Source organism: Caretta caretta, chromosome 9, assembly GCF_965140235.1.
Source record: "Caretta caretta isolate rCarCar2 chromosome 9, rCarCar1.hap1, whole genome shotgun sequence".
Taxonomy (NCBI): domain Eukaryota; kingdom Metazoa; phylum Chordata; order Testudines; family Cheloniidae; genus Caretta; species Caretta caretta.
In genome coordinates, this window is record NC_134214.1 from 3,902,612 (window position 1) to 3,914,723 (window position 12,112).

The 12,112-nt window shown below is 49.0% G+C and overlaps 1 protein-coding gene across 2 annotated transcripts in view; it reads left to right on the plus strand.

The window, feature by feature from the left end:
- The first annotated feature begins 656 nt into the window (after nucleotides 1-656).
- P3H2 (prolyl 3-hydroxylase 2) overlaps nucleotides 657-12,112 on the plus strand; it is a 121,475-nt gene continuing 110,019 nt past the window's right edge. Inside the window, exon 1 of one of the 2 annotated variants that reach the window (XM_048864309.2) lies at nucleotides 657-1,505. In XM_048864309.2, the coding sequence (XP_048720266.2) occupies nucleotides 672-1,505 (834 nt within the window). In that variant the 5' untranslated portion in view covers nucleotides 657-671. Of the gene's footprint in view, nucleotides 1,506-1,528; nucleotides 1,642-12,112 lie in introns of those variants that run through there. The other variant, XM_048864311.2, reaches the window with a different exon arrangement.

Sequence of the window (12,112 nt, forward strand, 5' to 3'; positions counted from 1 at the left end):
ACACCAAACACTGCCCCTCCCAGGCCTGCTAGCTGGGGCATGTAGCTAGAAATCTGTACACAAACTGGGCTTCCTTCCCACAGCAGCTTATTCATTATCTTCTATCCCCCTAACTCCCCCAGCTCAGCCCGCTCTGACCTATCTTCCCAGGACCCAATGCCTTAAAGGCATCAGAGCGACCCCGGTTTCTTTGCACCAGAGGGGACAGGCTGCAGAGGGGTACTTCTGCAACAAATTGAGGAGACTTTTTGGCTTTATGACGAGTCCCTCTCCCCCCCCACAACCTAGTCATCAGTTTTCTCCACTTGTGCAGACTGTGAGCTCACTGGGGCACGGAGGGTCTTTATCTATATCTACACAGCACCTAGCACGGTGGGGCTCTGACCCTCAGCGGGGGCTTTAAATGCTGCTGAACATCTCTTCTTGGGTCGGCTCAGTAGTGACCGGGGGTTGAATGAAGCCCCGAATCTCAGGACTCTAAAATCGGGACATCTGGTCACCCTGGCGCCACCTCCTATCCGGTAGCAGCTTCATGGCTTCCTTCGTCTTTAAACCTTTCTGTTCTGCCCTAGAACCGAACACACCAAGCACGGGGATGGCTCCTGGCACCTCGAAGGCACTGCCTGAAAGACAACTCGCTGCTTGGCCGGCGACGTGAATTAGAGCCACAGATGGGAGCGGGGGGGCTCGGGCGCGCTGCACTAACCCGGGCCGGCGCTGAGCTCCCGGCTGAGCGCGACCCTGCCCGGCCCCAGCCCCCGGCGGCTCCGATTCCCAGGGCGGAGCCCGCGGCAGTCGGGCTCCGCCGCTGCCCGCCCCGCTCCGGAGCAGGAGGAGCGTGTGACCCAGCGCGGGTGCCTTTAAGAGTTGCCGGCTGGTGGCCGAGCCCGGGGTGGAGTTTCACGCCCGGGCGGCCGAGCGAGGAGCAGGCGGCGAGGTCCCCGAGCAGCACATGGAGCCGGAGCCCAGCCCCGCGGCTTCAGCCTAGGGAGCCCCGCTTGCACCCGGCCCCCGCCTGCCTCTGCCCCGGGGAGCCCCGCCCGGCCGCCCCCAGCGCAGCGCGGATGGCCCCCGGCTGGCGCAGCCGGCTCTGGGGGGCTCTGCTGCTGCCGCTGCTGGGCCAGGCTGCCGGGGGCCCCGCGGAGCCCCCGCCCCAGCCCCCGCCGCCCTTCGACGCGCTCTTCGCCCGCGGCGTGGAGGCGTGTGACGGCGGCGACTACGCGGGCGCGGTGCGCTGGCTGGAGCGGGCGCTGAGCAGCCACCGGCAGCTGCGGGAGGCGCGGCTGCGCTGCGGGCTGGGCTGCCGGGAGCCCCCGGGGCGGCTCGGGCCGGGCGCCGGCGGGGACCTGCCCTTCTTCGGCTCCGTGCTGCGCCGGGCGCGCTGCCTGCGGGAGTGCGAGGGGCGCCGGCTGGGGGCCGCCTCCCGGCACCGCGCCAGCGAGGAGGTGCGGGCCGACTTCCAGCGCCGGGTGCCCTACAGCTACCTGCAGCGGGCCTACATGCAGGTGAGAGCCGGGCCCCGCATCTCTCTCCTCCCCCGGCGTCCGCCCGCGGCCCCCAGCTATCCACCCCCAGCATCCTTCCACCCATCCCTGCCAGCGCCCGGTGCCCTACAGCTACCTGCAGCGGGCCTACATCCAGGTGAGAGCTGGGCCCCAGCTATCCACCCCCAGCTTCCTTCCACCCATCCACCTCCGCCATCCATCCCCACATCTCTTCATACAGGGCGTCCCGCAACAACTGGTAATGGGTGTACTCCCAGGTGAGAGCTGGCCCTGGCCAGCCCTCTCCACTCTCCATCCATTCTCCTTCCCACCCTCCCCCCATCCATCTACTTGTAGCAGATGTATATCCAGGTGACAGAGATGCCAGCCATCTCTCCATCCATTCACTTGTCTTTCTGTTAATTCCCTTCATCCCTGTCTGTCTTCCTCATTCCTTCTACCCATCCCCTTAGCATCTGGGGCCAAATCTTTAAAGGCATACGTGTTTATGAAATCGGTCTGAGTTTGATTCCTCGGTGCTGTTGAAAATCCTACTAGGCACCTATCTGCATCCTTAGGGTGTCTAAATACCTTTAAAATCTGGCACCTGGAGCCATATGTCTACCTGTGGTGGCATGCATCAGGTGAGACTGAGGCATCCATCCATTCATCAGGCTCAGGGTGCCCTGTGAAAACAGCTTCAGCAGGTGTGAACCCAAGTCAGGAACTAGCCAGTCCATCCCTTCCCCATCCACCCCTTCTTCTGTCTCCCCACCCAGCCATTCACCTGTCTCTACAGTCCCTATCCATCTCATTGGTAACACTATGTACAATGAAGCAAAAATAATGAATGATGTAGGGGAGAGATGAGCCAATGTGAAACCCAAGTGTTTGGCCCCCTAAAGCCTAAGGAAAATTGAAACCCATGGTATTCGAAAGGATGTACTGATAAGTTGGTCCTGGACAATTATCTATGCTAAGACATTAGTTTGTGTCCTGAATTACTATGGTTTATGTCAGTTACATTCCTTCTCCTGTTCTTTGGTGGCTGAGGACTCTCAAACTCAGTACATCATTAAAGCATCCATGTTCTTTCCTCCTAATGAAAGTTTAAAGGGGACTGGGTTAGGGTTGAAAATGACTTGCCTTACGAGGAATGTTTTAAGGAAAACCCAGCAACTGTGAAGTTATGGTACAAGAGGCTTTTTCATTTTAATGCAGCAGTACCTTAAACCCCTGTCACTTCAGTGACACCTCCTTTCTCTCTCCCTGTGCATGTAGCAAGAGGATACATGATTTCTATTATCATATTGTATCTGCCTCTTGTCTATTTTTTGTGGTATGAAATACTTTACAGGATACAGTAGAATCAATGTTTTTGTAGCCTCTGAAATCCTGCTGATCTGCCCCTTGTCCAGATAATTGTTCCCAAATCATCACTGTTTACTCTTCATGAAGACTGTGTTGTCTTTAATGAATTTGCCGTGGGTAGAAAATCTCCTGGACAGCTGAGGTTGGCTCTCTTTTTTTTTTTTTTTAATTCAAGGCTGATGCTGTATTTGCTGAGCCACTGGGTACCTGAAGGAAGTTGACATTTTATGGCTAACAGTATAGAGACTCTTTGGGAAATTATTCTGTGCCAAGCTGAAAATGTAAAACATTGCTGGGACGTTCCCTCTGGACTTTTCCTTATTTAATTGACACAAGGTTGTAGTCGCTAAAGGCGGGTATTAAGTGGAGATCTGCCCTTTCCAATGTAGAGCATGGCTTGGTGGTGGCGATTCTGCGGCAATCCACCAAAGCCAAATGGAGAAGCAAATGTCAGTACTGAAAGCATAAACGCTTGTAATGTATTAACTAAACAGCGACAGAAAGTGGGTGACAATCATCAGTCCCTGTGATTAAAGACCCACTGAAAATCATAGCTGCATTTTGTGCTTTGCTTCCTGTTCTGTAATGTCTTAGTTTGAGGTCTTTGCAATCCACAGGGCTGGAAATGCAAAGGAAAGGATTTACAGGAAGTTAAGAAACCCAGTGTGCATAATATGCAGCTCTAGAACGAAATACCACTGGAGAAACAGGGTTATAGTCCGGTCCAAATTCTGGTGTCATTGAAGCCAGAAGAACTTCCTGCAGTGAGCTCTTCGTGGGTGGATGCCTTCACCTATGTGGAGCTCCACTCAAGTCACCTTCCTGAGAAATATGCAGTTTCAACCTTTCTCCTCCTGAGAAGCAAATCCAGTGAAGTTAACGGGGTTGCCTGTGGGTTCAGGGGTCTACCTGCATAGAGTTCACAGAAGGATATGGATTGAACCTATTATGTCTGGCTCCCTTTCAGCAAAATTACTTCATGCTTTAGGGTCTTTTTTTGTGTTTGCCAAATAAGGGCTGCCTTCCATTCCTGCTTCTGCCATCCGAGTCCGTTTTCCTCATTTAAAGGGATACAGTGAACTTGAGAACTACTCCATTTCAAAAAGATGAGCTGAAAGAAGATTCAGATATTCCACAGCAATCTCTGAGCCCCCCCTGCCAATGTTTGTGATTTTACAGCCCCCAGAGCTTATGGCCTAGATCCTCAAAGGTATTGAGGGGTCCAACTCGCATTGAAATCACTGGACGTTTAGGGGTCTGAAACCTTTTAAGAATCTGAGCCTGTATTCCTTCTCAAAGCATGTCTATCCCCACCTAATGTAACTGTGGATGTTCTCATTAGCTGTATAAATGTTTGGGTTTCAGACACTGCCTCTGGGGATTTTTTTTTTTTTACTACAACTATTTTAATTGGAAGTTTTAAAAATCATTTTATGGAAACCTTTCTTCTGATCTCAGGTTTTTCTGCCTTGGCCTCCAGTGAGCCACTCAGTTTAGCACCTTTCTTGCTTAGCAAAACCATCAGTGGAGTATCTGCTAGCTGGAAGAATTTCTCTCTATAACGATGTATCAGGATAGGCCCTCTGAGGTGCAGAGACTGATCCAGGTCGCTTGTGCAAGACTGGATTTGCCTGAGTTGTACTGACCACGAGTCCTGGACGTATGTGTACTGAGAGCCAAATCCTCTTTCTGTGCCAAGTCTGAGTAAACGGGTTTGGCAAATTTCCCCAGGGCATGGGATACACCCCCGCCCACCCCACTAAAACCTGAAGTGGGGGGGGGGGGAAGTTTGAGGCAGAGAGGAGGCTGGGAAAAGGGTTGATGCATAGAGCACAACTCACCCCAGCTCTGTTCACCCACACACAGTCCTGTCCAATGCAGCAGACAGACATGGCTGGGGTGTGCAGAACTCCCTCCCCTAATAGCCCCTCTGCACACCGGTTCTGCTGGCTGCTGAGACTTGCACACCTCTCTAGGGAGGGGGCAGGGGAAGGCTTCATTTCTGTTCTGGCAACTGCTGTTTGCAACCCTGTTATCTGTTCGTTCACTTTAGCAAGAAGGGCCTTAAGTTCCAGACTTGCCAAGCACCTGCGGCTGCCAGCGACTTCCGGCTTTACGAGTACAACTCACATTGCACTTGTATGTATGCCGTGTAGTTGTTGCCCTGTCGGTCCCAGGATATTAGAGACACAAGACGGGTGAGGGAATGTCTGTTATTGGACCAGCTTCTGCTGGTGAAAGAGGCCAGCGTTGGAGCCATACAGAGATGAAGCAGAGCTCTGTGTGGCTCGAAAGCTCGTGTCTCTCACCATCAGAAGTTGGTCCAACAACAGATATTCCCTCACCTCCTTGTCTCTCGAATTGCACTTGTATGACATCTGGCGAGAGAGGCAGGCCGACTGTGACACCCTTCTTCCTCCCCCGCCACCCTAGGTCTCTCTCGTACTTGGCATTTGCATTCCCAGCTCCTTTGTGCCTTTGTGGAGAAGGGTTTATTGGTGGTGGTTGTTGTAATGGACCTGCTGCCTAAACACGTTGCAGACCTTCTGGAGATCCAAGCAGTGTCTTGCTTTTGCTGCTCCTCTCGAAACCAAAGAGGAAATGAGATTAGGTTAAACATCCCACTGTGTACCCTGGACAATTCCTTCCCGTCACTCTGCCAGGAGTGGGTGGGTCACTGGCTGCTGGGTATTTCCATAGATTCCCTCGTGTGGTTGGACGGCAGGATTTGATGTCATTTGCATTTTTAGAGGGAACGAACTGTATGGAATGTGCTTTCTCCGTCCCACTCCTAGTGACCTCTCACTTGCTTGTTTAGCTCTCAGGAGGGGAGGGGAATGAACCCTTTGATGGTAATGACAAAACAGAATAAATCAAAAATATAAGGCTTTGCACTTGTACGGTGCTTTACAAAATATGGTGCTGTATAAATACAAACTCATCCACACACTAGCCCTGTAAATCAGGGAAGGCAACTGCTATTATCCCTGCCTTGCAGATGGGGAAACTGAGTCAGAGGGCCAAATGTTCATCTCACATGGCTGTAGCTCTACAGTAATTCCTTTGGGTCAGCACCAGTAAACGTGTGATTCGAATGATACTCAGAGGGCCTCAGTTACAATGGGGTAGCTCCATTACACCATTGTGAGAGCAGAATCTGGCCCAATAATCAATGTCACTTGTCCAAGTCCCTGTAGTGAGTCTGTGGAAGAGCTGGGTTTAGAAACTGAGGCTTTCTGGTGCCCCGTGCTACTTGCTACGCTATCCTGGCCAATTCACTGGAGTACCTTGCCTCTGTCTTTTTAAATATGCACGGCAAACGCCCCTGCAATGATAGGTGGGGTTTTCTAGGTTCATGGATGATACCATATAACCCTGTTGGACCATAACCCACAAGCAGATCAGCCTTTAACTCTATGGCAGTTGAGGTAAGGGGGGAAATTCTGGCTTTCGCGAACCCATAAAGGCTTAAAAACGAAACACAATCAAATTCCTGCACAAAATGTTGATACAAGGAAGCATGCCCCAGGCCTGAGCGAACTCCTGCCTGATTCAGAACTGATTGAAATCAGCTGAAAGCCTCTCATTGGTTTGGGTGGACTTTGGATCAGGGCCCTAGTGCGGGATCTATTTCAGACGTTTGGCCAAGCACCCCAAATTTCAGATGTGCTCCCTGACCTTCTTTGGAACCACTGGGCTGGAAACCTCCCTCCCATGCTCATGCTTCCCCAAGAGATCTCCAGTGTTTCCAGTTGGGCCAGAAATACCCCAGGGACGGCCAGAGACGGCCGTTGCCAGGTGGGCCAGTGTTTGGGAGAACGAATAAGCATAGAGAATGGGGGGGAGGGGAGAGGCACTAATGGGAATAAAAGAAGATTTCTAGCCCCTGGAGAAGAGAAGGGTCTGTAGTGTATTCCCAAACGCCCATCTCGTCAGCAGAAGAGGCTATATGTTGAATGCTCTCTACTTCTGTTACATACAGGCTGACTTGTCTATTACAGTACATACAGGCTGCTGTCCTTTGAGAGCCTGCTAGGCTTTGGTAGGAGGGGTTTGGGGGATCACTGGTGCTGTTTGCCCTCTGGACTCTGATTTGAATTATGACCCACCTGCTTTTGCTGCCTTGGCAAGTTTTGGTTTGTGTCTGAATGTAGCCTGGAGGCCAAAGCTTTTGCCCTCTTTAGGGGTTTTCTCTGCTATGCATGTGGGTTGGGGAAGTAGGAAATTGCAAGACATGACGGCATTGGCCGGTTACAAACTGCTGAGTCAGTAACCTTGTTGGAACTTGCTGTGGACATTCTGCCTGTGAACAGCACAAGAGAACAGAACTCCCCATGCCCTGCACGGATTCTCACGAGTCAGGAATCCTTGGCCAAAAATAACTAGTAACTTCCTGGAAAAAACTGACAGGTTGATCAAAAACAATTGCTCCTTCTAACCTCACCCTCCAGCTTTTCTCCTAGCTTCTCATTTCCTCCTTTAGTCTTTTTCCTGTCCCCCTTTTGCCTGCATTGTTTGCCATACGATCTTAACAGCCTTTGCTTCCTTCCACATTTGCTTTTCTGTTTCCAGCTCCTGAGTGCTTGCTACCTTTTTCTAACTATCCATCTCTAAACCATGTCTCTGTCTGCCCGTCTACTCAGCCTCTTCTCTATTTGCACCATGACAAGCGACACAGTGTAAATCCTATTTCTGTAGCCTGGCACCACTAAATACATTTCAGGTATAATTCAAGAGAGATTTAGACATAGGGGGTAGGAAGCTCACTGGAGTATTGTCAGGATAAAAAGTGGTTTCTGAAGAATAATAATATCCTTGCCTCTCTTTCAAACACCATAGATCATTAAAGAGTAAACATACATTTGATTTTTAAAACTCTTTCCATTCTATTCTGTTACTTTTCTGCATTTCTTTTGGCTAGGATAACGATTACAGATTAACCAGAATAACTTGTTTCTAGCCAATATTGCTTTGAGGATTTCATGCATTAGTACAATGTGGCTGTCTTTAGGTCACCAATAGAGCAGGAGAAGGTGTTTTTGTTGTTGTTTGTTTTTTGTTTTTTTAAATGAAGTTGCTTCTGTTGAATTTTTTTGTTTTTAAAACTTGAAAAACTTTGTATTGATCTTCAGTTTTATTAAAAAGGTGTTTAGCCAAATTACAGTGTTTTTACAAATTTGCCCTCGCAATGTCCCTTTAACTACCGCATCCTACTACCAGTAATCTGCTGTTGTGCACAGATATTACTGTTAGTTTGCTCTTATACTGTATAATGCTCTTCATCCAAGGATTTTAAAACACTTCACAAACATTCCCCAATACAGATAGGGAAACTGAGGCATGGGCAATTAAATGACTTGACCAAGGCCATACAACATAGCAGCAGACGGTTCAGGAAGGGAATTATTATTATTTGTTGTATTCTCATGGTACGTAGGAGTCCCTGTGCTGGGCACTGTATAAACAGAGAACAAAATGATCATCCCTGCTCCAAAGGGTTTTGTAATCTGAGTAATGCAGGAGTCCTGCAGGAGAGTGTGATTAAATCGCCCATATAGTCTGTCACTAGCACCAGCGTGAGACTTGAAATGGACCACTTGCAGCCATTAAAGGTCCCCTGGCACTTGTTGCAAGACTAGGAATGTTTACCATGGTCCTTGTGCCAAATTCTTTCCATCTCCTCAAATTACTTTCTGCCTGCCTAAACTTCAAACTGCGTAATTACACTAGGCCAGTTTCTCCTCTCGCGCTGATGTAAAACTGGAATCACTAGATGGAAATCATGGAGTTTTCTTCTGGATTTGCACCAGTATAACGGAGACTAGAAGTTTTAACTCCACACACTACTTTTAATTTCTGGTACTAAGATCGTCTGCAATGTTGCTGTGTGTTCTAAACAGCTGCAGGGTTCAACCTCACAGGGGGATGAATTTCAGTAGTGGAGGAAGTTACCCTTGTGTACTTTGTATATCCGTTGGAGAATATAAAGAACTTTGGGATCATGGTATGACAGAAATGTAAATACTACCATTATGAAAAATCCTAAGTGTACATCTCTGACTGTGATGAATTTGCCAGAACTAGTGGAAAATGCTGTTCTCTTGGTAATCCATTCCCTTTGGATGCCTAGTGGCAGATAACACAAGAAAAAGCCACTGGTTCAAAATCTGTGCTGGCAAAAACGATTTAACTTATTTCTCATTAGAGGTATCACCCACTATGCTCTTTGGGAGGTCTGTCCATTTTGTTTTCATCTGACAGATGCCCTGTATCCCAGACAAATGTTGAAATAGAAATGTACGGTAATAGTGTTAATAAATAGGGGGATGCTTTTATCTTTAATCTTGAAGACTGATTTTGCTCTACCATTGACTAAATAAAGAGATTTCAGAGTTGGGTTCTTGGAAAATCTCTTAATTTAGATTGTCTAAAATAGCACCCCTAGTCCTCACCCAGAGGGTAAACATCTTGGTGGTCAGCGAAGTTAAAATTATTGCAGTACAAAAATAAACAGTATTTGGATGGGATGGAATGCTCTGAGCCTTGTGGGATGGATCTATGAAACACAACTTAGGCCTTCAGCCCTGAAGGCATCATCCCGCTGCCATTGAAGTCAGCTGGAGATGGGAATGTTCTGTCAGTCACATCAGTCCCTGAGTCTCCGAAGAAGGGTAGGAGCTCTGCAAATTAAAGTGACTCGGCCCATGTCCAGACACAGCCCATCCATTCATGCTCTCTGGACAGAGTAGCGATGCAGAAACCCCATGTGGACATGTGTAGAGGGTGCTGAATGACCTTTAAATCAAGGTATTGGACTCTGATCAATTTGTATGAGAAATAAACCTAAATATAAGGACTAGCTCCCCCCTAAATCCATGGACTTAAGAACCTATCATCTGCTCGCTCTTGATGGCAGTGTCCTGAATGAAAGCTACATCAACTCACAGGCCCAGTGGTGCAGCCATGCGGGTTTCTTGGCTCCCCCCCTACGCCCCCATACTGGCCCACTCATGTGTCTCCATGCTGACTTGGGAGGGAGCTTGGAAGGTTAAAAAGGTGACTTGGGTCCTGATTTTCGGATCTCATGAGCACCCAGCACTCACGCTGACGTCCGTGGGAGCTGCAGGTGCTCTTGGCTCTCAAAATCAGGCCCTTGTTTGAGCAACAAAGCTACCAACAGTGGTGGCATGTTTTTTTTTTTTTTTATGGTGTGAACATAAAATGTGATTGTTACAAGTTGGGCTGAGACCCACCGAGCTCATTTCACAAAAGCCACTCGACAACCACCAGATAGCAATGACTGGATGTGATCCTGCCAGGTGCTGAGAGCATCCTCCGCTCCCTTGCAAGGGGCCTAAGTACCTCCCAGGATTGGGCACCTGGGCTAGATTTGAACCAGGGGCCTGGAGCTGAAACGCTTTAGTCCTCCTTTTGTCAGTTTCAAGGGGAGAGTAAAGTTTCCCCTAAGTGGGTGTTGAGGTCTCCTCTCCCCTCGAAGCCCGTTGCGGGGAGGATAAGGGTCATAATGGGGAGGGGGGGGGACAGCTCTGGTAATGATGAGAGAATCAATCCTTTCTTTTCAAGCCAGGGCCCTGTTCCTGCTCCTACTGAAGTCAAAGGAAGCTAGACTGGATCCTAAAGGGGTGTTAATATAAACTGATGTTGCACAGAACTGGTTCCTGTATCAAACCACTTCCCCAAGTAGGTGTTCAGAGGCATTAAGAGGGGATGGGGGCTGATTCTGATTTCTGTTACACCTGTATGAGTTTGGAATGACTCCACTGAAGTCTCCAGAGCTACTCTGCGTTTACATGGGGGGAGGCCTATGGTCTTTAATAGCAGTTCTGACTGCAGGGAGCACAGCCTTCAAAGTTCCTTGGTTATTCTAGTTTCTGACCAATCCTAGGCAATAATCTCCACAAAGCAAGGACTTTAAGTCCTAGGTCTCTGAGGACTGATCTTGGAGAGGGGTCTGAGTGTATACATGCAAGGGGCAGGTAGCTCAACAGCATTCCATAGCCACATCATACTGCCCAGCCAAACCACCTCCTCGCCACTGCAACTGGGCATTTAACTGACCTTCCGAGGCTGACGTCCAGGGTCGTGGATTCTCCACTGAATAATTATATCAACAAAAATGGTATCTTGATCCCAGATCATCAATGTCCTTTTCTCCTCCCTTGGGTGGGAAGCCAAACCCATGTGTACTAACTGGAATGCAGGGCAGAGTCTGGCTGTGGCCTATCCGATCTGGAGGCCAAATATTTTCTTGTCGCTTCTTGTTCGTTTATATAAGTTTAAAAAAAAAAGAGAGAGGAAAACATGTTCCTTCGGGCCTGGATAAAAGGACGACTTGTGTTCATAACTGGACTGAAACCAGATGGCTGGCTGTCCCTCGCCCTGAGAATGCCATTGCATTGCTCACCACCCTGCAACTCCACCCTTGTCACGTGCAGATGCAGCAGAATTATCTTTGCAAGCTGGTGTGTTCTTCAGCTGCCCCCGGTGTGGTGCGTTTTAAGCTTAATCTTTATTGATGTAAAGCATGCAGTTGGGGTGTTCAGGAGTAAAAAAGGGCAGAGCTGACACAAGGCTTGCTTCGTTAACATGATGGGTCTCACAGCAGGTGCTAAGCTTTCAACTTACAACAGGCATGGGCAGGCAAAATTAATAGCATGGTGTTCAAGGATGTAGTTAAAAACAGAAAGCATTGAAGATTGGATGTGAAGGAAGAATCAGACCTACTGAGGCATCATAAGTAACGAAACACATGCAAGTGATGAACTATATGTAAGCAGGGGAATGGTCACACTACTGTGGGAAACTTTCCTGGCTTCTGCACTACCCCGGTGAAGTGGACTAGCGAAAGGATCTGAGTCCTCGCTCCCACTTCCTTTACCCAGAGGCCTCCCTGCCCTTGAGAACTCCCCTTCCACTCTCCTGTCTGGCAGAGTCCTCGTAACCCCAACAAGGCTGGGCCCAGGATTCCTGGGGGGCTTGACCCCCAACCCTGCTGCGGTCATCTAGGACAGGGGCTAGGGTGTCCCCACTCTGGGGTGCTCTCTCTGCACTGGGCACCTCCCTGACCCACTGATCATTACATACAATTTAAAGCAAATGCAAGTTATTTAATCAACAATTAATTAAAAAAAAAAGAATAAGGAATAATAGGAAAGGTTAAAGGAAACACATCACCCCGCTCTGTGGCAGGGAACATCACAAACAGTGTCTCTGGAATGTCAGGGCAGTTCAGTCTG